This window comes from Takifugu rubripes, chromosome 5 (assembly GCF_901000725.2).
Source record: "Takifugu rubripes chromosome 5, fTakRub1.2, whole genome shotgun sequence".
Classification (NCBI taxonomy): Eukaryota; Metazoa; Chordata; class Actinopteri; order Tetraodontiformes; family Tetraodontidae; genus Takifugu; species Takifugu rubripes.
The window spans coordinates 3275559-3299223 of NC_042289.1; the positions used below are offsets into that span (position 1 = coordinate 3275559).

General features: G+C 46.1%; 1 protein-coding gene across 1 annotated transcript; it reads right to left on the bottom strand.

Annotated features, from left to right (window-relative positions):
• Window positions 1-412: 412 nt before the first annotated feature.
• On the bottom strand, window positions 413-23415 carry LOC101065807 (thyroid hormone receptor alpha). The gene is given in 14 exon segments (XM_029836721.1): window positions 413-3232; window positions 3235-3267; window positions 5249-5507; window positions 6555-6583; window positions 6586-6619; window positions 6621-6688; window positions 7488-7637; window positions 7640-7705; window positions 8243-8390; window positions 10333-10406; window positions 10409-10444; window positions 11638-11699; window positions 18430-18646; window positions 21912-23415. Coding segments are annotated over 13 exon segments (1230 nt in total). The 5' UTR covers window positions 18486-18646; window positions 21912-23415; the 3' UTR covers window positions 413-3017.
• Window positions 23416-23665: the final 250 nt, after the last annotated feature.

Here is a 23665-nt window from a genome sequence, read left to right on the forward strand (position 1 = left end):
GACCTGACTCCGGTCTGCTGTGAGAAGGAAACCCTGGCAGAGAGGTCCGTTTTTGGTGCGGAGGGGATTTGATCTGTCTCTGCTAAATGCTGGTGCAGCGGATCATGGCTGAAGGCAGTGTGCTCTGTGCTGCTGGTGTGTGTTCTTGTTGTTTCATAAGAGGACGAGCGGAGAGGTCTCCAATGATCATTTGGCTGAAAGAGAGAGAGAGAGAGAGAGAGAGAGGCGAGAGAGAGATAGAGAGAGAGAGAGAGAGAGAGAGAGAGAGAGAGAGAGAGAGAGAGAGAGAGAGAGACCCTATAGCTCTGAGGACCAGACCTGAACTCCTGCAGGGGCAGAAAGGAGGGGTAGGAAAGCTTGTGCCAGCTGTGCAAGGCATCAGAATCAACTCAAGAACGGCTTGAAGTTTGGCTCTGCTAACGTGACCGGTCCCGCCGGCAGCCATACATTCAGCCACTGACGGCGAATGCCACTTAAAAGCCTCAGAGCGTGTTCTATAGATCTATTCTTTCCGTGTCGTGTGTGTTTGAGCATCTGTTGGATGCCGGAGAGTCGACGTCTGCCTGTGGCGTGACCGGGTTTCAATCACCTGTGAGCTCAGAACCACCAGCTCAGACACGCGTGGAACTCCACTCCTTGGTCATCTATGCTGTGCATCTGTGCGTATAGACTCTATATTATTCTATTTATATCCCTGTATAACTTTACCCTGCAACATAGATTAGGTAACACTGAGAGTGTCCCCGCAGTGCTCGGGACAGTAAGGTGTGTGTGTGGGGGGGGGGGGGGGCTGAGGGGGGTGAGAGATACAGGACATCGTGGCTTTAAGTGCAACAGAAAAAGACCTGATATTGGAAAGGGATGGCGAGTTGGGATCTGGACCAGGGAGCTCGTTTCAGTAGTTTTCATTTAGAGCGAACAGAACTCAAGGAGTGGCGAGGGAAAGTTTCTGGGAAGTGTTCTGGTGGTCCTCAGGGTGCTGCGTGGCGGCCTGCTAGCTCCCCACATCGCCACTTCCTTTCCCCGCGGCTGTAAAGACGCCATTTCCTCTGTCCGAACCTGCTGATTCTTCTGTTGCTTACAAGTGTTCTGTTCGCCACCCACATGATTTTGTTGGCCGGACCCGACCGGGCCAAATGGCTTCCCCCGGTTGTCCCGGCTGCGAGCCGTCGTTCCCCACAATGACAGTTCATCCCCTGCGGCGGGCTCGTGGCAGCTTCCAAAAAGAACGGCAGGATGCGTATAAGTGTTGGTCCAGTCTGATGGGATAAACGTGGGGGGGGGGCAATAAAAAGACAAAAAAAACCCCAAACAAACCCCAAAACAAAACAAATAGACACCAGAATCACTTCACAGTCCAGTAGGTTTAAATATTGATTCTTTGCCCGTTTGTGCCAGTAAACCATTTGTGTGTTTCCTGTGTGGCAGCTCGGAGATGAGAGGTGAGGTAGAATCTGTCGGTTTCAGGCTGAGCGTGAGGTCCCGGTGACGGGAGGGGGGTGGGGGGCAGATCCGCCATCACCGGGTTGTCAGCGCTGAAAGCATCACAGCGGCGAGGAGAACCTGCAGGAGCGACTGTGAGAGGAGATCGGGGGCGGGGTGTAAGTGGCGAGTGAGGTAACAGTGACAAACCATAGTGTCAGGACATCAGTGGATCTATGAGGTAATGACCAACGGAGGTACGTGTCAGCTATGTTTCCTAATGACTTTGGAATCTACGTGATTATAGTCCAGTCAGAACTAGAACAGCAGGGAACCCCCCGCCTACATCGCACTATAAACAGTGACAATGAAATGTGGTCACGCTGAAGTAGGACAAGATTTCTACGATAACTCCTTAACGTAATCAGATTGTTGGGGATTGTGTACATTAACCAAACCCAAAAAAGGGTTTAAGTTGCTTGGTAATTCTTATGTAGCAACAACATGTTCGAAGCAATTAAGAGGACGTTTGGCTGTCGATCGGCGAAATTGTCTCTTCCCACACGACAGCACGCTGGCACCAGTAAATGACCGACCGGGTTTGTCCACTGAACGGCTAGCACACGCGGCTAAAGCTACACCTGAAGCAACCAAGCTAGCAAACCTTCCCTCCAGACCGCCGCGCTGCCAAACAGATCAGATGGAATCAGATAGAATCAGGTGGATTCAGGTGTGACCTGCTGCCAGCCGACCTCGTTAAGCGCCCCAGCGTCCTCTTGATCTCCCCGATCCAGCCGTTAAAACGTATCTCTATCGATGTGCATCTCTGCGACCTTTGGGTCGTGCACACACCGAAGCCTAAACGGAGCGCCCCCCCCCCCGACAGAGGTTGGTAACACATGGTGCACAGGTCAAGGGCCTCGTTATGGGACAATGAGATGATGGATTACTGAGCCTCCGTGCAAACAATAAAAAATGAAAGTACATTTAACCAGCTATGAGGTAACGCGGGGGTGTCAGCAAGTGTGTCTCTGTGTGTAGGTCGAGACCAAGAGGTCAGTGTGTGAGGGAGGTAGGTCAACGAACAGGAACTCGGGGGGGAGGGGGGGTGAGGAGCTGTAGAAGGGTGCGGGGGGCAGTTGGGAGTTGGGTCCAGTTGATTTAAAAGACACTTTTTTAAGCGGAGATGTTACTGTTGGGGGCAGAGAAATGACCGTGCCCCCCCCCCCCCCCCGTTGACATGAGCATGGATGTTTTGTCCGTACTGGTGCGTAAAGGGGAGCTACGTTTGCATATCTATCGACTGTATGGTCGCGGCGGTGTGCGTGGAATCTGTGACTCTTTACAACGGAAGCAGAAATCCAGAAGTTTTCCTAAGTTTCCCGTAAGGTTGAGGTGCGACTGCTGGTGGCGGGGGTTGTGGGGGTGTAAAAAAAAACCAAACACCAACTGAAAGAAGAAGTTCCCAGGGCACGTTCCCAATATAGACGCTAACGCTATTGTCCTTTTCTCGTTCCCCTTCTCACTTACTCTACTGCCTTTCTCTTTAGTGTTCAGGCTTCTCTCAGGAAGGGGGGGGTCACTCAGGAAATCAATCACACTTCTTGGTCCTCAAAGACCTCCAGGAAGAGAGGCGGAAACAGTTCGTTGGGACATTCCACCTTCATATGGAGGAAGCGGCTAGCGTGGCAGGCTCCGATCATGCGGAGGTCCGTCACCTTCATCAGCAGCTTGGGCCAGAAGTGGGGAATCTGGTGTTTGCGGTAGTTGATGTAGTGCTCGAACGCCAACAGGTAGGCCTCTTGGCACGTTCGATCTTCTCCACGCTGGTCAGGCTGAGCGGGTCTGAGCAGACAAAGGCGATAAGAGAAAAAAACGGCACTTGAGTCAAACACGGAGGGTTCTTCTTCTCTGAGAGGTTCATGGTTCTCGGGTCGCTTCATAAAAGGTAAACTAGAAACCACATTGATGCACTCAAGCTAAAAGACGGAGCAGGCAGCTGGAAGCAACTTACTGTAAATAAGGTTGTGTGTCTGAAAGTCAGCTGAGCCATTTATTTTTGCCGACTGGTGGCTTCCAAGTAGAGGCTAAGCTGATTTGTTTCAGGCCCCATTGCACGAAACTTTCCCTTTTGAACACTGACACCACTTCTGCTAGCTTGCCTATTCCCCCTCAATGGTGTGGAATAGACAGGAAACTTGTTCTGGAAATGATTCTCTGCCTTTGAAAATATAAAAGACCGATCTGAAAACAGGTCATCATAAGGGAAGAGGTTACCCCACTCAACTCCTATACTGACAGCTTGTTATAATGAATGTACGTATTTCCCTGATCTCTGCCTATTCTATCCTCTACCTGTCCTCCCCCCTCTCCTCTCTCTCTTCCCAGCCCCCCATCAGCAGGAGGGTCCCCCTACATGAGCCTGGTCCTGCTCAAGGTTTCTTCCTGTTAAAGGGGAGTTTTTCCTTGCCACTGTTGCTTGTTGGGGGTCAGGCCCTGGGATTCTGGAAAGCGCCTAGAAACAGTTCTGATTGTAAAAGACGCTATATTAAAAATGGTTGGCTGAGAGGTCCGATAGGTGCCCACCGAGACCAGGGCGCCTCATGACGTTCCCGCCTGCTGAAGGCTCTATCTTGTCACTGCTCCGGAGCAGAAGTGCCGGCACGCTCTCATTTAAGCCACTGCCGCCATCTGTGGAGTGATCTCCAGGAAATGTCAGCATGAGCAAATAGATGCCAGAAACATTCTACCTCTGGAGCACTAAAGTCAAGAAACAATCTTTCCTGCTCAGGTCCAGGAAATCCACCATCCCTGACCCACACTGTGTATCTGAGGCCTGTGGATAAAATACACATCCTGGCTAAAAAAAAGAGTCGCTTCCTGGATTTAACCGAGCTAACAGGTGGGCCATTTTGATTCAGCAGGGTAACGAGCTGTTTAACCTAAACTGAGCTTCTCTTTGCTGAAACAAGCATCTTGGAAGCCTGGTGGTGGGGGAACCCTCATCAAGGAAGGTTCTGAATGATTCAATTCTTAGTGATTGTGCTCACGATCAAGTGAAGGTTTGGTGACATCATATTATAGATAAACAGAATTAGAGGTCAGCACTGTGTTTAATAGTGAGAGGAAGAGCATGTACCCCACAATGCAACGGGAATGTAGTGGAATAGGTCTGAACAGCTGTGCAGCCTCAAGAAATCCACTAATCAGTGTGGCAAATTGGGAAAAAGGCCTCAGTTTTCCTGGGAGCATAATGATTGGACTCTGGAGCATATGGAAGAAGGTCAGGTGACCTGATGAGTTCACATTTCCCCTGTTCCAGACTGATGGGTGCATCAGGGCAGGAAGAGAGGCAGCTGAAATGATGCCGCCTGAACCAGCCTGTGGGGGGCGAGTCAGGTCCAGGTCCAGGTCCAGCGACATCACGGCCCCAAAGAGTGAGGTCAGCTGACTACCTGAACACACTGAACCACCAGGTTCTTCCATCAATGGATCTTTGGTTCCCCGGTGGCTCGGGAATATTCCGAGATGACAATACCAGGATTCACCAGGCTCCAATTGTGAAAGGGTGGTTCAGGGAGCATGAGACATCGTTCACACCTGAGCTGTCCAGACCTTCACCCCATTGAGAATCTTTGGGACGGTGCTGGGGAGCAGTTGGCTGCAGCCCAAACGTCTTTCAGCATATTTAAGGGGAACATCGGCCCACATCTCTAAGCTGGAGACAGTTGTGCTGAGTCGGCCCTTATTCCCATTAGGACAAATCAATCGGATCAGTTCAGTGATGAGAAGAACGAGCAATGGTTAAAAACTCCTGCGTTCTCACCTGAGCTCATAAGCAGCACCGCCTGCATCAGCGCCACCTCCGTGTCGTCCAGGTTAAACTGAGCCAGGCTTTTGCCCAAATCAAAGATGGCGTCCGACACCACGCCCAAGCCGCCGTTCTTCAGCTGCTCGCGTTTCACCGCGATTTTCCCGCTAAGCGTCAGCGTCTCGCTCTCCGGGTCGTAGCGCACCGCGGCGCGCAGCGACATGATCTCCATGCAGCAACCCTTCAGGAGGATGATCTGATCTTCGCATGGCAACTGGAAATCACCGTGGCAACAAATGAGGTCATCAGCAAGTGTGTTTTATGATTGTTGTGGTTGTGAATTTAATATGAATTCTACAATTCTAGTTTCTGTCTAAAATCCTCATGTGCTAAGCTAATGTGCTAATGTGCTAAGCTGGATTTTGATCGTCAAACAAACCTTTCAGAAATTAGCTTTTTTTTTTCAAAAACAGAAAACTTAAAATGCACCGTTTCAAAACATTTTCTAGGTTGTAAAGAACTGATTTGCCGCATCTGGAGGTCACGTGCACGGAAATCAAAATCCATTTTAATCGAAAAGTTACTTCAATTTAGGATTTTAACCCTCGTGTGGTGTTGGGGTCTGTGGGACCCGTTTTCACTTTTTATTAAAAGAAATAAAAATAAGTAATAAAAATAAGTTCAAAGAAATAAAAGTCAGTAGTTTTGAAAAACCTTGCTTCACTTGTACATTTGTTTCCACTCATATCTTGATTTTAATTGATTTGCTTTATTATGTTTTAAATAATAAGTTATAAATGTGACCCAACAAAGGTAAAGGGCAAATTGGGATAAGGTAAACATCTGTTCAGTATTTTACCATAAAAGTGTTTGATTGTGAGGCATTAAAAGCCACAAAATGCAACGGGTCCATCAGACCCCCAAACACTGGCTGAGGAACAACAATATGAACATTACAGAAGGGTTAAGAGCAGATTCTTGCCTCCATTGAACTGGTTTGTTTTTGGAGGGTTTCTGCTTGAATCCTTCTAGATGCCAGCACAGCCTCCCACTACTGCTGCTGGCCAGGCTCACCCAGCAAACGCATGATCACAGGTGTCTGACACTGTTTTCAGTGATCCAAAGAGCCCGGAGACACAATTATGACACGTAAACCCAATTTGAATAACGATTTCCAATGCGGTGCGCTGGAGGGATCACATGACTGTCCTCTGGTTGCCACCCCAAAGGCAAGGAAGCATTTATCAACGTAAGCTCTACATGTCAATGCGGAAGCAGCAGTGATGTGGACTGAGGTGTTGGAGTTAAAGGAATACCGGACCTCTGAGAACATGGGCAGCTTCTTGGCAAGTCGACGACGCGGGTGATGGCAGGAGTCATGATCTTGGGTGAATTCACTGAAGGCCTCCAGGTCCACCTTATCTCCATCTGAAGAGGGCACCACTGGACCCGTCCAATGTCTCATCGGACTGGAAGCGAGAAAGCGCATTTTGCGTGTCAAAATTCCAGATCAGCTGCAAGTTTTCCCAAAACCAAACAGAAACAAAGCCAGGACAGGGAGGCCCGTGATCGAAGGCTGAGGCACCACTTTGACAGATGGGCGGTAATTATGTTTGCTTTCCAAAGATGCTTTAGATGTTTCTGTCATTTCCAGCCACAGAACTGGGCCTCAGCAGTGTAATTAAAGTATCAGAATGATCAGGCATGTCTCAAGCAACCTTGGCAACAGTAGATTTTGGAGTATTTTAAGGTGATACAGGCCAACCTAATGATCCCGGGGACACAAGGAGCAAACATCCATGAGAACCGTCACACGCGCGCAGAAAGGAGCTCAAAAATCGGATTTCCTGAGCTTTAAGGGACAAATGTTGCATGTTTGCATCGACTGGCTCTGTTTCACCCAACAAGGCCTGTAGGTAAATTTCCATTGGATGCCGTCTGCCCATCAGGGAACCTTGGACAGCCCTTCCCGCTCCCTCAAGGATTTGAATGATTCCAAAATGATTCCAAAAATAAAAGAGTCTCTTTCATATTTTCAGGTGTCGGCATCCTTGTGCCAGAACATTCTGGAATAATGAGCGGAGCATCGGGAAAAGATAATCACTAAACTACTGAACTTCATGAAGATATGACCAATAAATCCACTTATCAAAATGAAAATCAGATCGCTGGAGATAAACTGACGACTTTAATCATCCCTAATGGCATAAACCAGGCTTGAGAAGCCCTATTCAAAGAGAACTTTAGCTCGTTTCGACAAGGCTCACCAGAAATTTGCGCTTCTGTTTCCAGGTGGAGCCTTCGGCGTTGGTGTGTCGGTGGGCTTCAGTCACCATCCTGATTAGCTCCCACTCCGCCGTGTCCGGCTCCGGCCTCGCTTGCAGCATCCGAACCATCTCCTCCTCTTCCTCCTCTGTCGGTTCTCCTCGATCAGACGGCGCTTGGCTACGCGCTTTGAATCATCCAAGACCACTGAGCGGAAGGGGGAGAAGATTCATCACTGATAAAGCAGAGACGAGGAGGCTCCACAGAGTCTGTGGGAGAGTATCGCCCTGGGGTGAGGGTGCCATCGGGTCCCTGGGGTCCAGAGACAGCTCTTCCACCTCAGGGGTTCCACTCTAACATGGCGGCTCTAAGAGCGCTGACAGACGAGTGCTTTTTGTAACCAGGATGTTAAAGTAAAGTCCGTTCTCCAGAAATGTAATTTAAGAGTCATTCGTGTGCTGACACGTGTTCTGAATTCGTACTGTCTTAACTTTATTTCATTAAAGGTCGCAGCTGTGACTGAAATGGGATCATTTTGTTCTGGTTATTGTGCATGTGTGTGCCTGAGGAATGGGAGAGAGAGGAAGGAGACTCTGCTTCTTGTTAAAGAGCTAGATGGACCGGTCCCTGAAGTGACATTGACGCGCTCGGCCCACTTAATTGGAATGCAATCGCTCCTGTGTGTGATTTACATCAATGTGCTTATAAAAGGCCTTTTATATGAGCCACATGAATATGACTCACAGTCCATGGCCATGCCCACGGAGGTGCACTTTTTGAAGCGGCACAGCTGACACTGGTTCCGTGTGATCTTGTCAATGATGCAGCAGCCTTCATACTTGCAGGAGTAGGCTGGATGAAGGTTCTTCTGAATGGTTCTACGGAAGAAACCCTGAATAAAGACAATACAAAGACACAAGTGTGTAAATAAAGAAGAGAAAAAGAACAGGTAGTGACGAGCCTCCTCAGAGGGAGGAAATGCTTCTGCCTTTTTATACTATTTATGTGATATTTGTGAGCCAAAATATCAATTTAGTTCGTTAGTTAATCGTCCCCAAAGAGGCTAACATGCTGAATTCTATTCGACATTGTGGATGCGCATTAGAGCAACGGGACCGAGCTGGCTGAACGTTTACGTGCGACACATCCAAATTAGTTAGCTTAGCTGCACGTTCATTTAGTGCAATTAAAAGCTTCATTATAACCTTGAATTCTCTCGGATTAATGAATATCAGCAATATGTTCTGGCCTTAATGTATAGCACATTTAATATATTCACTGATCTGACGGTAGCTGGGAACTGTTACTAACTGAAACGTTCACAAGGCCTTGCAGAGGGTGGTGAAAACTGCCCAACGCATCACAAGGACTACACTCCCTGCCATCGGAGATGTCCAGAGGAAGCGCTGCCTGCATCGAGCACGCAGCATACTCAAGGACTCCTCCCACCCGGCCCACAGACTATTTTCCCTCCTGCCCTCTGGGAGGCGCTACAGAACCCTCAGGACTCGGACCAGTAGACCGAGGAACAGCTTCTTCCCCAGAGCGGTGTCCCTGTTGAACTCCTGCTGACCCTTACACACTCCACACCTCACTACACTACAGCAGTTTACACAACAACTCACTAGCTTAGTAACCAATGTAGCTACTGTTTAAACCTGTCCTGCGCACTCATGCACTTTATCATCTGTATACACGTAATTTATAATTTGCACATCTCCTCTATCTTATGTAAATAGCTAAATAGCTCCTGCACTTATAGTCCAAGGCATTTAATGTAAACACCATCTGTAAAATATGTTTATAGCACAAACCGGTAAACAATTGTAAAATAAACCGCCCATACTGTATTTATTAAGTATTATCCTCACTTGCTGCTTCTTTTGCACTTCTGGTTTAGATGCTAAACTGCATTTTGTTGCTCTGTACTGTACATGTGCAATAACAATAAAGTTGAATCTAATCTAATCTAATCTAATTTGGTGTTAACGGCTCAATAACTCAATAAGAGGAAAGATTCATTTTCAAAAGAAACCCTCATCTTAATCGTCGCGATCTATACTATCAACTATAACCTGATTTTGAATTCACGATGAGAACTTCCACGGATGAACACATCTAAAAGAACCACGTCTGTTTGACATCAGTTCTTGTGGTGGGTTTTGTTAAATTATTAAACGTCATATTTTACAGTATAATTTACTTAAACCGCTACCGCCTCGTGACAGTCGCTGTCTTCAACGGCTTGACTACAATCAGCCCGTTAACAGCAGTGGTATCGGTTCTGGGTGGGTATACAGGTCAGATAAACATAATACAATCATGATTAGCATACATTAACAGACATACATTAAATATGTGTTATCAACAAGGCAGACTGCCTCTTGTGTTGAGACTAGCATATCACTCTCCTTAATGGGAAGTATCTTTGCTAGCTGGACAATTCAGACACGAATGTTCGATTTTAACGTCACACCAACGTGTTGCGAGTGCAGGAAGCACGACTTTTGTTGCAGGATCATATCAAAAATTGAACGTTCGCGATTAAAAAAGACAATAAACCTAATTAGTCGGGACGATCTGCTTGCGCCGGAGAACAATCTTTCAACGGGTGACAGAAAGCATGTTAGCAGGACAGTGTTGAGCTGTCTGAGAGCACCTTTTCCAACCTTCTCTAAAGAGATGGTGGTTATTTATAATAGTGTTTATCATGGGAAAATGGCTGCCTCAGGCTCTGCTCTAGGACTGCAGTAGTCTTTCCATGTAGCATGTACAATAGCTGTCCAACGTCAGGACAGCCCCCACCCTTTAAAGCTCCTCTAATATCAGAAGACTCTGCAGTACCTTTGCCACCCTCCACATGTGATGCAGCGATAGTGGTAACCAGTAGCTTTATCCCCACAGACACACACGGCTCATCCTTCTCCAGGTAGCTGGGGATGTAACCTGGAACAGAGACACTAAAAGCTAAAGTAAGGAAAGAGGAGAAGTTTGAAGAGGAAGACGGCCGGAGCGGGGAGAGAGAGGGAGAATGGGAGCGGGGGAAGTGGTCGACAACGAGGAGGGGGTGGGGGTGGTTCGAAGAGAGGAGCAGAAATGTGGTGGTGAGAGGAGTGGTAGAGGAGACGGAGGAGCAGAAGAGAAGAGGTGAGGAGAATTAACATCGGGGCCTGAGTGAAGCTCCTGTGCTCGGGGCCCCAAGAGGCTGACATGGTGTAGAAGAGAGCGGCGGGACTCACAGGGGTCCCAGCTGCAGTCTCTCCACAAACCCTCACTACTGTCATTTTATATCCCGCCGAGTTTTGATTTGGACCTTTTGACGACCATCCACCCAAAGATTAAAGACAAGAAGACAAGGCAGGACCTCAGCCACCATCCGTGTTCAAACGGTCCATTAAATGTCATGAAAGAGATGAATCAATGCCACTTCTGCACATATAAATAACTCCTGACAACATTTGAGCCCATATCAGGAAAAGTGTCAACACCGAAGACGTTTCAAAATATTAATGGTTTTCTTTAGCACTCGTGAATACACAGTAATCAGATCAATGGACATACACCGGACAGTTATCAAGACCTTATCAATAAAAGGCAGATCATTAAATTGACCAATGTTGTGCATCACCCCCCCCCCCCCCCCGGAGGGAAAATATACCTCAGTTATGCTCCGTTTTGGGGGGAAGGAAACCTGATTGAATCTGTGGTACATTCCATTGAAAGCCTCAGCTTATCTGTGAGTTATGCCGCTTAAAGATAACGGGGTGGGGAGATGATTGCTTTCCAGGCGGGGGCCAGGATGAGTGCGGCCATCTTCACCGGTGGCAACAGTCTGGGTAAAGCTCAGAGAACGTGGCGCGGCAGCGCTCGGCCGCTATGGAAACGAGCCTTCAGTTTGCCAGAGTAATCACATCCCAATGAAGCAGGAGCAAAGACAGATTTAGTTCCCTCTAAGTTTCTCTGCCTGCCCCCCCCCCCCCCCCCCCCCCCCCCTGAGATTATCAGAGCAGTGAAACCAACCCCTGGGTCAGTCTGGATGAGGGGCTATATGTAATGAGCCACAGTGGACACGGGTTTAAATCTCAAGTCAGAACGAAGTGGGCAAAACCAAAAAGAGGGCGATGATGGTGTGTGCTTACCAGACATACTCTTCTCTGAACAATGGCTGTTCTTGCACCTCCTCTTCGGCACATTTGGCCACCTGGGGGGATGAGAAGAAGGCTGCCATTAACACATGTGCTCATCAGTCAGTGGCCGGCAGACTATTTTTGCAGCGCCCCCTTCTGGAGATATCTGTTTTCACCCCCACCTCAGGCAATCTCAGACATGAGATTTGAATAGAACACATTATAGATCCTTTTCTTCCTTCACCATGTGCTGCAGTTTTTTCAAATTTGAGAAGTTTTGTTGCCAACTTGTCCAGTCTAGTGCCATAAATGGTGTGTGAAGTGTTTCCATCTTTAAATGGCCCTTCTAAGAGTAGCCTCCTGATGTTATTGTGGGGGGGGCATTTGAAAACCACTGGGCTGAGTACTGACCAACTCATGACAATATTGAAATATGGGTAATTGTGTGACTTTTACTAGACATTAAAGTCATGAACTTGACATGCTTCTATATGGAGCTGGTGTATTGTCTTCTGGACTGTGTCTCCTCTAGATATTCCAGTTTTCTAATGGAGTCCTCCAGTTTCAGTTTGCTGTTAGCGTTAGAGTTCTCCTAAAGAGGGTCTGATGCAGTACTAAAATATTTATTATTATAATATTTATATTTATTATTAAAGATATCAAATTAGTGGGGACGGTTGTAGCTCAGTCTGTTGTGGACTGTGCTGAGGAGTGGAGGAACTGAACTCCCAAATGCTCACATTTGCCCTGTGATGAGCTGGGGTCTCCCATCCCAGCATCCCAGCTGCAGCCCCCCCCCCCCCCCCCCATGACCATGAAAAAATGGTCCAAAAGAATTAAAAAAGAAGAAACTGGCAATCAGTTCTCAAACCAGCAGAGGGAATCCCAACTGAAAAGCCAGGAAGGTTCTACTGCAGCTGTTGGTAGCGTTAGCGCTAACACAAGCTACACGTGTAGAAACCAACACGTGTTATTCACTGTGAGCTCCAAAAAAGGTGTCAAATGTACATTACATATACATTTCATTCCACATTTCTACATTACATCTACATTTCCACCTCCTCCCCTGAACAGTTCCCATATATTGGACTCCCTGCTACTAGCCACTCATAATGCAGCACATAAAGCCAAAGCGTTACACCAATACACACAGGCTGACACAGCAAGACGCCTTGTGCCAAAGGAAACACACACACCATGAACTCATATTGACGACCGAGGTTGTGAACACACAACCACGGGGTCTCACAGTGGTCTCCTGCCTCCCACTGTGTCTTTTTATTCTTATGTGAAAGAGCTCCTTTTGAAAATGGTCCCTCTCCCCTTTTTCTTGCATCCTTGAGTCCTTTTCCCTCGACTCGCCCTCTGTCCCACTTTGGTTTATTCGCTGGCGGTCTTTTCCTCGCCGTTTACTCGTGCGGTTGCTGCTGCTGCGTGTTAAACAAGCAGGTAGTGATCCGGCGCTGCTCGGACTGCTGATCACCCTGAGGTGAGTTAGTTGCCGAGCTTGGGAAGTTTGACACGGAACTCCAAGCACAACTATCTTCACCGCCAACATTACATTTTATACATGATGCCTTTCATTTTTTATTTTTAGTATTAATGTGGGATATTTACATTCAGATAAAATGCATAGTCGGTTCGTAGTGGTGTGAATAATCTGTCTTCTACGACAGCACCAAAGGGCAGATCAGATCCAACAGGCAGTTTCCAATAGGTCAATAAATGCTGAGTAATCAGGAAGCTGTCAATCGTTTCGTCCCTTAGCCAGCGTTGGTTATTTTCACCACTTCAGAGGCAGAAAGTGAGCCTTGTTTCAAAGACGGTGTGTGAGAATGAAAGGAAAACAGCCGGGGGGGGGGGGGGACAAACGCTGTACCTGCAAACGTGCCTCGCCAGCACAGCAATAGTTCGGCTCTTAATGGATCAAGGGGCGCGCTTTAGTTGTTAATAATACGACCGCTGGTCCTGATAAATAACTGGATGCTTCGTCTACGGGCTGCCCCAGTAGTCAGGAGTCACACAACACGAGTGCACTACAGGAGGACACAAACACACCCACCTGTTGATGCAGTACGGCTGTAAAATATGCATGTTTCTCTTCGTGCAGGAGTCTCGCTGCCGTAGAAAACGTTTGGCCAGCGGGTCGTTCTGCTCGTCAACGCCCCGATCTTCACTACAGTCCCATTCAGCCGCGGTTCAATGAAAAACTCTTCTTCCCCCTCCCCGCCTCGCCACTTTTTAGGTGTTTCTAAGTCAGAAAAGTGGCCAACGCGGCTCTCGGGAGCATCGTTTCAACTTGTTGTGGCTCCGGAGCTCAGTTGGCTAAAGATTAGAGCTTAGCACGACCTCAACCTGCTGCTGGCAGCTGAGACGTCTGAGCCAGTGAAGCGCTCTGCCTCACACTCGCAGCTCGGAGGAGAGGCTTCCCTGTTTGTCCTTCCCCTCATCCTCTTCCTCTCTCCCTCCCTTCGGGTTGTTTTTGACCAGCCTCCCCTTAAACACCTCCCTGTCTGCCCTTTCCTGTCTGCGTGTCTGTGGAGTTTCTCTCTCTGTGCCCTGCGTTCTGTGTCATAAACCTGAGCTTATGACAGTTAGTCGACCGTCTTACACCCCTTTTCCCTCTTTACTTATGTGGTGTATCTTTCTACACCACACAAATGTGACTTTTGTCTACGTCGCCTTTATGTTGTTGTGTTTTTTCCTTTTCTGTAGCCTACAGGAGTGTACACATAGCTGTGGCGTCTCTTGTCATTGCAGGCACACTTTAAGCTAACTAGATTATTGTAACGCAGGCTGATGCGGTCTCTCTCTAGTACAGCCTGCATCAGGTCCTGTAAGGACAAAGAGCCCTTTCCCGTGTTCTGCGGTGCAGTATTTGCCCTAATTTTCCATCAATTCAAGTATTGTGAATGTCTACGCTGACAGATGAATCCAGCATTGCCTTAATGAGTGAAGCTAAAAGATGCCAAACAGGATACAAACTGAGGCAAAAATGGCTCTCAGACATAAAAAGTCCACATCAAAGCTTCCCTCCCGGCGGCCACTAACACGTAAATCACTGGCAGGCCGCCTGGCGCTGGTAGGAATAATATTATTAGAGTCACTTTCATAACACTATCGTTGCTTTTGCTTAAATCAACATGCAAATTTCCCTACACTCTAAAAATAATTTGAGCCTTAATGACTTCATTATTCTGGTAAACATACTTGACATTAAATACTCATTACAGACAGTAATAAGCAGTATTGTAAGTTTGCATATTATATTTAGTTTTGCTATACTGTTGAAGTAGGCCAACAAATCTAGTATTCCAATGAATTTTTGAAGGGACGTGGACAAACTTGAAAAGGTAAAAGTGCAACATTTACCTCCAACATATTACCAATAAAGGTCAACAGCAGCTTAAAACACTGATATCATGATACTTATGGAGCTTCTTACCCAGTAAGCTCTCACATTTGCTTTACTCTACATGAACCATTCACATGGTAACTGTCGATTACATTCTGTCATTTTCTTTCACGTCTCTCGCCGGTTCTGATTTCCACCGGCAGCTCTGACATTTTGCTGACGATGCGATACTTTATGAGGCGTCAGTCTGGAGGTTCAGCAGCACCTTGAGGCAATTTCCAAAGTGTCAGTTATCTGTCAGACGCATCAGTGGATGAAGAAGGAGAAAGCAACGTGTTTTTGGGGTTTGTTCTATGTTCTCTCCCAGAGTTAGGAAGCTGTTGAAACAACAACAACAACAACAACAAAATAGCAAAAGGATGCCAAGACTCACAGAAATACTGATTCCCCTGGTTTGAGTTCCACAACAACATGTATATCTGAGATTTGTTGTTGTTTTCCCACCTCTATGTGAGCTTTGGCCAATTTGATCCCTTCCTTCTGCTACAGAATGGAGGAGGGGACCGTTCTGAGGTTCCAGTCCTGCTTTCCTGTCTAAAAAAAAGGATTCTTCAGAGTTTTTCCAGGGCTAAAGTTGCCCACCGGGGTGCTTCTTGGTTCACCTTAAGACTGACCAGCAGCCTTCTGAGACCATGTGATGTTCATGTTTAGACATGTATATACTGTATAAGAAAGACACAGACATGTTATTCCTAAACGGTCATTTTAATAATCCAGCTTTGCAAATTCCGCTTTGGAAGGAAAACACCTGTCAACTGAGTAGCTCTTCCAATTCTGTCCTCGGCATTTATTTAATATGAAGCTCAGAGGTGGTTGCTCGTGACTACAGCTCTCTTAAGCGTCCTCCTACATCTCACACACACCCGAGGACCTCGGGGAGCCGTGACTCTTTCTCTCTCCTGTCTTAATATATGGATGCTGCATTAATCCTCGCCACCTGCTGGGTCTTATGGATGTTAATTGGAGAGGTTTATCCGGCCTGCGCGAAAACTGTTGGTAGCATCAGGCATCGCTGCAGGTGTGTGTGCTGCTGTCCTCACAGTGCACGACAAGAAACGTTGGCGTGCGGCCTGACATGCTTCCAGTCATAGGGAACAAATCCCAAATTCACACTGTACAAAATGGCATAGAGTCAATAAAGCTCCCCATCTCAGCAAGTGGGTCGCACGTAGAGGCTGTGCGGGGCACACACACACACACACACACACACACAAATCTAAACTATTATTGTAATAATTATTTGTGTTGTACCCCGTTGAGCCCTCTCTGTAGCTTCCAGACAAGTAATTCCAGTATTTGCTACTCTACACACAATGGACCCCGATCGTGCACTTGAGACATGCAGTGCTGTTAGTGTAGTGCACGTTTAGAGGGACGCCAGTCATGTGACGTTCGAAGTCTTGCTTGCGGTGATTCAAAAGCAGTCAACACATTGTCCCCAGCTTTCCTCGCTGTCCTGAGTCTGACTCTTGTGGTGATTGTTCTCGGCTCTGCAGCCAAATCCAGCCCTCATGGTGGATGTGTGAGGGGCGTCTGTGGCCTGTTAATGTGTTCACCCGGGTTTAACCACACCCCTTGACCTGTGTTGCTGCTGTTTGACTTTATGCTCCCTTAACTTCTCCCTTCAGGTTGAAAGCACCAAATGGAAGCAGCAGATAATCTAAAACAAAGGCCCGTCCGAAGGGATGGTCAAACTCTTTAACCTTTGACTGTACTGCAGCTTTTATTTCCCCTCAATCATCACGCAGATTTAAAAAAACTATTCTTTAACATATCTTTAGGCTGTAGCTTATTGGAACTGTGAAAATGAGAGAGAAGGCTGCGGCTGATTCAAGCAGGCTGTTTCAGCTTCAGCCACTGGCTTTAGGGTATACGGTCGCCTAGATCTTCGAGATTTGGGTCTGAATGCAACATTTTTATTAAATTTCTCACTCAAACATCTCGTCCCCTAAACCTGTCAAACACATTTTCACCCGCCCTGCACTCCAGCCGTCATGTGTCCTTGTGTGTGTATCCCAGAAAAACTCAGTGAGTCGGAATTTACAGTAGGGAGGAGCTGAGGCATGAGGCAGGTCCACGTGCGTGCTGTCTGGCAGGGAAACGTGCACATGCGTACAAGCACATGGCAAAAATCCGCTGCTGTTGTCACATCGACTATCACATCCTAAAACTGTTGTCTGTGTTCTGTGGCTCCATCTGCTCTCAGCGCTTCTAATCCAGCTCTCTCTGCTAAACTAATCTACGCTGGCAGGTTGCGCGCGCACACTCACACTCACACACACACACTGACACACACACACTCACACACATAAATGCTTTTATTTTCAATTCCTCAAGCCCACCTGTGCAGATACGCCCGTGCATATCAAATACAGACAAGCTAGCGGGACCCCTGCCAAACCCAATTACAACCACAGGTACACCGGAGGCTAAAAACATGAGGGTAACCATAGCAACGGAGTGGCCAAAGGTCAAAGGTCTGGTTCCACTAGAAGGCCGGTGGTTATTGCATTACAACTAAGTAGTTTTGTGGGATTATCCTGACAAAAGGTGACAAGGTCATCTTTCTTTATTCTGTGTCTGAATGATGAGAATACACTGACCTCTTTATCCAAGTGTCCTCACTGGTTGTAAAATCCTTTAGGTGGTGGGAAGTTCTGCTAATATATACTGAAGGAGGGGGGAGACACATCCCTGACTTACAGTAAATGTGATTTCGGAGACTTTTTTGCTAAAATAGTGGGTGAGTTTTTCTGCATAAACATATCTGAGGCGTATTTGGTCCATCCTACCAGCCCAGACTAGATGTGTGAGAGGGAAGCACAAAGAAAAGAACTGAAATGTGGCTCCCAGCCATCAGACGTTTTCCATGAAGTGGACAAACACTGTCAGGAATGGTGATGAGCAGTCGAGGAACTATTTGAGATGCCTTTGTGATATGATGGAAAAATAACATTCAAGAAAATGGCACCACAAACTGCTGTTCTACCTCTTGTGTCAGGCCCCTCTAACTTTTAAAGTCTCAGGATTCCAAACATTCCGGAATCACTTTTGAAATGTCTTTAGACTCGAGCCAGAACCCCTCCTGGAGTGCTGGCTTTGACTGTTGACTTGCATTCAACCATCATTTTCTTTTCTCATTCATATCAGCCCACTGGGCCCTTCAGGTGAGTTCTCCTCTACACAAATACTCGCACGTGTGTGTGTCCTCTTCAACTGTGAGGGTGTGTTAACGCACTTTTGTATCCGTCCATTCATCCATCAGTAAAAACATCAGTCTTTCATCTGTCACAATCAATTTTTATCTCTTCTTTCCTTTCAAGTTGACATCAAAGTTAGTGCAGATGTAGAACACACACACACACACACACACATGGCGGGCGTCTCACCCTTTCTCATCTCCCTCTGATGTGTTGCTTTCCGGCTCGTTTGACATTGGCTCCATCCGGCCTCAGTCCCGTCTGGCTGCCAATCACAGGACGCCGAGGCGGGCCTCAGTCTCTCCAGCCTGCTCAGCATTCGCTGGCGCCCACTTCAGTGGACAACCATCGCGAGCCCGGGGCGGTGCGACAGGTAGCGCAGGATGGACACGGAAGCTACAGACTGCTGGAGAGATTGAAAGATGAAAGCAAAAGCAACGTTACTCTGAAACGAGCTTCACATCACCATCATTTTAGGCTCATTCATCCTTTCTTTAAATGCTTTGTGTTCTGAATGAGGCAGACAGATGGTCTGACCCAGGGGTCGACAACGCAGAAAGAGTCATATTGGACCAAAAAAACAAAAAACTAATCTGTCTGGAACCGCAAAAAATTAAAAGCCTTATTATGAAGGCAACACACGCTGTAAGTGTCTATATTAGTTGTATTAGCCTACTTTCAAAATGATGAGTAGGAGGTTACAAATCCATAATGAGCATTCATGATTAAATGTTTATTTTCCCTGCAGCATCCTGGAGAGAATGAGGCACCACGAGACTACGCTGTCATACGATGCTGCTTTAAGTTTAACTTCCATTTTAATGGGATGTTGAAATTAAATATTTATTATACACATTTTTACAGCATTGGAAAACTTTAAGAATGTTTGTCACGTTTTTCCTCCTACAGAAATTATATTAAAACACTTTCCATTTTCATATTCTTGAAAAAAGCTCCAGGAAGCCACTAGGGCGGCGCTAAAGAGCCGCATGCGGCTCCAGAGCCGCGGGTTGCCGACCCCTGGACTAACCTAATGATGCCACGACAAACATGGGATCGTTATTATATCCAACGCATGATCCTGTATTCCTATTATGACGGTTAACACTTATATAATATATTCCTCAGCTTTAAATCCCAAAGCTGCCATGTTGTTGCTAATCACAGGTGCAGTTGCTGTGATAGAGCCGCTGGATGATGGGCTTGGTTTGGGTTTTATGTTTATAAAACCCAAGAACTTAAAAACACAAAGCGAGGCTCTACGAAGCACGCGTTTAATATTGGAACAACGTGTCACTGGGAGCACCACCGTGGGCTGTGAGCGCTCTGGCTGCCTGTTCTTGAATGACACACAACAGCTCCCCAGACAGTCAGGCAGCAGTCACACAAAGGAACGCAACAGCCAGTCAGTGAAATATAAAGCTTAAATACTTTTGATAATCATTTTTTTAAGGTTACACTGGAGATCCAGTGTTTCAAAAAGCTGCGAGAACGAACAGCCGGGGGAGAGACGAGGGTGTGAATGGTGTTTTTAGTTCATCTGTCACTTGTTCTGGCATTTTTCTGACGTCACACTAAGAGTTACGGCCCCCGACAGACACAACAGGTGGCCTCAGACACACAAAAACCCACCGGGTAAAGACTGGGTGCAGCGGTTCCTCATTACAAACTGTTTGGGGTCCGCTTTTCATCCAAAAGCTCTGCTCAACTGTGAAGGCAACAATCCCGCCTCTATTAGCAGCAACAGATTCCTGCCAAATCGAATTTACAATAAGCCACTTCCGCATCCCGAGGAAGGAATTTGGGGTAAACTGTACACCGCAAGTTTGCCCCGGCCTTTCTTTTAGATTATTCGGCCAGTTTTCCCTGGGTTAAGCTGAAAAGCTGCAGTTAAACAAACTGCTTCAAGGATTTAAAGTCACTTGGAACGAGTAGCCACAAGGTGAACGTCATGTTTGATATTCACTAGCAGCTGGAAGTGATGGAGGAAGGAAGCATTCTAACCTCTGGCAACACTGCAGAGCTGATGACAGCCCCAATACTCTCATCTTAAAAAACCAAAACCAAATAGCCCCTCCATCCCAGCCATAGTGCAATCTGTGGGCCCATCTAGTGGCACGTTGGGTCCATGTCATGTTGCCATGAGCCCGGTGGTGTACTTCATTACGCCACGGTTTTTCTTGCTTAGGAAATAAAATCCGAGTGTGTTTCTGCTCATTTGTGGCCAACACTCCACCCTGCTCATGAACCGCGACACATCCCATCATCTTAAGTGACCAACATCCCTGATGAACCCTTCTGTGCCAGGATGCACCATGTAGTCACCAGTGTGATGATAAAATTCTGATATATAATAAAACATAAATGCTATATAAATAAAGATTGATTGATTGATCCAGAGTTACACGTGCCTGGACTGTCTGTAGACTATAATCCCTAATCAATAATCCTTAATGAACAATAAAATACTTAAAAACAAAGTTATATATATATATATATATATATATATATATATATATAGATATATATATATATATATATATATATATATATCATAAGATATATCATAAGAGCAGGAGAAACTCAGGTTAGTCGAAGCAAACCTGCCAGCGAGCAGGCCAACGTCACGGAGTCTGTTGCCCGGAGTAACTGACTCCAGGGCGATGCTGTACTGGCGAGTGAAACCAAAAAAGCCAGCCAAAAGAGCCAGTTTCAGCCTTACCTGAGTTCTGAAAACAGGCTCCTGGTCTGAAACTGGCTCTCATGGACGGATTAACTTGGTTGCTCATTCGCTACCATCATTTTTTAAATTATGACGTTGTTAAATTCAGCTTTAATTAGCAACCGAGATGCTGAGATCTACAGTGTTTGAGGAGCAAAATGACTAACAGGTCAAAGTATTCATTGACCCAAGAAGCTAAGAGCTTCCATTATTGTTATACACTAAACACAAAACTAAATTTAACAACCATACATAACATAACACAACAACATAACTTGTTGGTTGCGTGTGCTCTGTACAACTTGCAGTTACGCGTGAGGTGACAGCAGGGGGCACCAGAGTGCGGAAGTTGAGAGTTCACCTACGTCAACAAGAAATCTAAAGTCACATTCCAGAATTCAGTGTCCGCTCAGGCTTAGTTTCACCAGAAATGCATCTGAAATAAGAGACAGTGTGGACATGTACTGCAGCTTTTCTTCATATTCCAGGTTTTACTGTGAACAGCTTTCTACTTTGGTATTAAAATGTCTACGTTCTACCTACCCAACTAACACTGATTTGTATGTTTACTCATTAACTTCTGCTGTATACTGCTGACTCTACTCTGCATGATTGTGGCATAATTCTCTGTACGATTTCAAACATGTTCCACACCAGCTCCAAATATAATAATAATAATAATAGTTTGTTGCTGCTAATCGGCTTCCGACCACTAGAGGGCAGCTGCTCATTATCCAGCCGCTGCTTCACATCCTTATTCCATCAACACAGCTGTAATATAAGTCCAAATATGCAATGTGGCTTAGCAATATATCCAACAAATGATATATTGGCTTCATCAAACAATATTAAAACCTTTGCAAACCAGGACATTGATGTTGTTTCAGCAAATGTATGTGAGAAAATGTTTTCTTGAGCGGGAGCAACTATAATGACTATAGGAACTTACAGGAAATGTATGCTGTGTTTCCTAAAGCGCCATTTGGAAAAGTGAAAGAAAGCTCAGTCATAGTCAGGAAAATAAAAAACGCAACTGTGAAAAACAGAAGTTCAGTAAAGCTAGCACGATACAACATAGTCAAGGGCCGAGGTCTACGCCGCCAGACCGGCTTTTCACTTGTTGCTGGCCGTGTAAACAAGCACAAAACTTGCTTTGATCCCGGATGACTAGTTTCTATAACTCGCATTTACTGGGTGGGGCTCGTTACACCGCATTTTTCAATAGGCCTGGAAAAGATCATTTTTAAGAGCAATGGGGCGATGTACGGACTCCATAGGGACGGGTTAACGGGTGTGCCGCTGCGTATGTGCTGCATTCAACATTTCCCAACCAGTTTGGCCAGTTGAAAGGTGTAAAAATGGGAAAAGCTGAGGGGTCAATTTGGGACGATTTGGTCCTTTGTTTATGAGGACTGAGTAATTGATTGGCCAGCCTCCTCATAAACGACCAGCACACGTCTTCCCTTTTCTACTGACATGTCTACAATCAGTTGTTTTGAAGGTATTTGTTTCCTCTCTCCTGTCTATTGATCAGTGTTCCGCAGGGGGAACAAGCAGCTCATTTCTCCAGCTATTGTGGCTGAAGCCTGCATGACAGTAAATACTGTATAAAGGCAGCAGTAATGCAAGGTTACATCACAATGAAGGCTGTGTTATGATTCATTACAGTGGAATTTTGTAACAGTTAATACAAAGACCACTTTATTTTAATCTCGGTCTTTGATCTTTGGAAGATCAAAGTCTCTCGGCAGCCAAGAAAATCACCAAAATTGAAGCGTCTCTTTCCCGGCTGTGTTCCGGCAAATTCCATTAACGTTCAGAAGTTTTTGAGGTTTTTGCTCAGACGCCGGCTGTCGCCCACCCTCCTTGGTGGAGGTAACGATTGAAGGAACTACTGGAAACAATATTCACTTTAAACGTGGAAATGTTCAAAATCTAATCAGCAAATTTTATTTGCAGTGCAAGAAACGAAAATTTTCTATAATCGAACCTCACTAGCAAAATTGGGGCAAAATTGTGGGATTTATCCAATAACCATCAAGTTTCACCACAATGAGAAAAAAAACAAAAACGCTCCATTCAGTCTCGTTGAAGAGCCGATTCTGAAGCACTGCTAAAACCACAGGACATATTTGACTATTTAATTTTTGACATTTTACGGGAGGCTGAGCAGGTTTAGAGGAATCCCCTCTGCTCTATGCACGACCTTAACAATATCTACAGCACAGCAACACTAGTAAACAAGTTCAACAGCAACTCTGCTTCTAACTGGCTAATCTTCTTATCTTATCTTGCTGTGGCACACATCCAGAGGAACATTTAACAAATCCAGTCCAAACTGCTTCAGAGTCTTGAAAGTTCCTCTTACCTGTAATTTCTCTCAAGATGTTTCCAAGCATGGAAACATGTTCGCCGGGTAGCACGAGGGACTTATGGCGGCTAACATAACAGCTAGCTCTAGTCAACATTAATGCTTTTATTTTATTGGCTGCTATATCCTGTTCATGCATCACAACTCAAAGTACTTTGAGCATATGCATATGATTTCTAGCTCCTCATCAACCTGAACAAATGCTTAAGGGCTTGTTTGACAAAAGACTGCTATTGCCTGTCGCGACATGCACCAGAAAATGAGACAGTGCTAGAAAAATGCTAGAAAAACGTACAGGAAAATTAACTGTGGCTTTTAATATGCAAATGTAG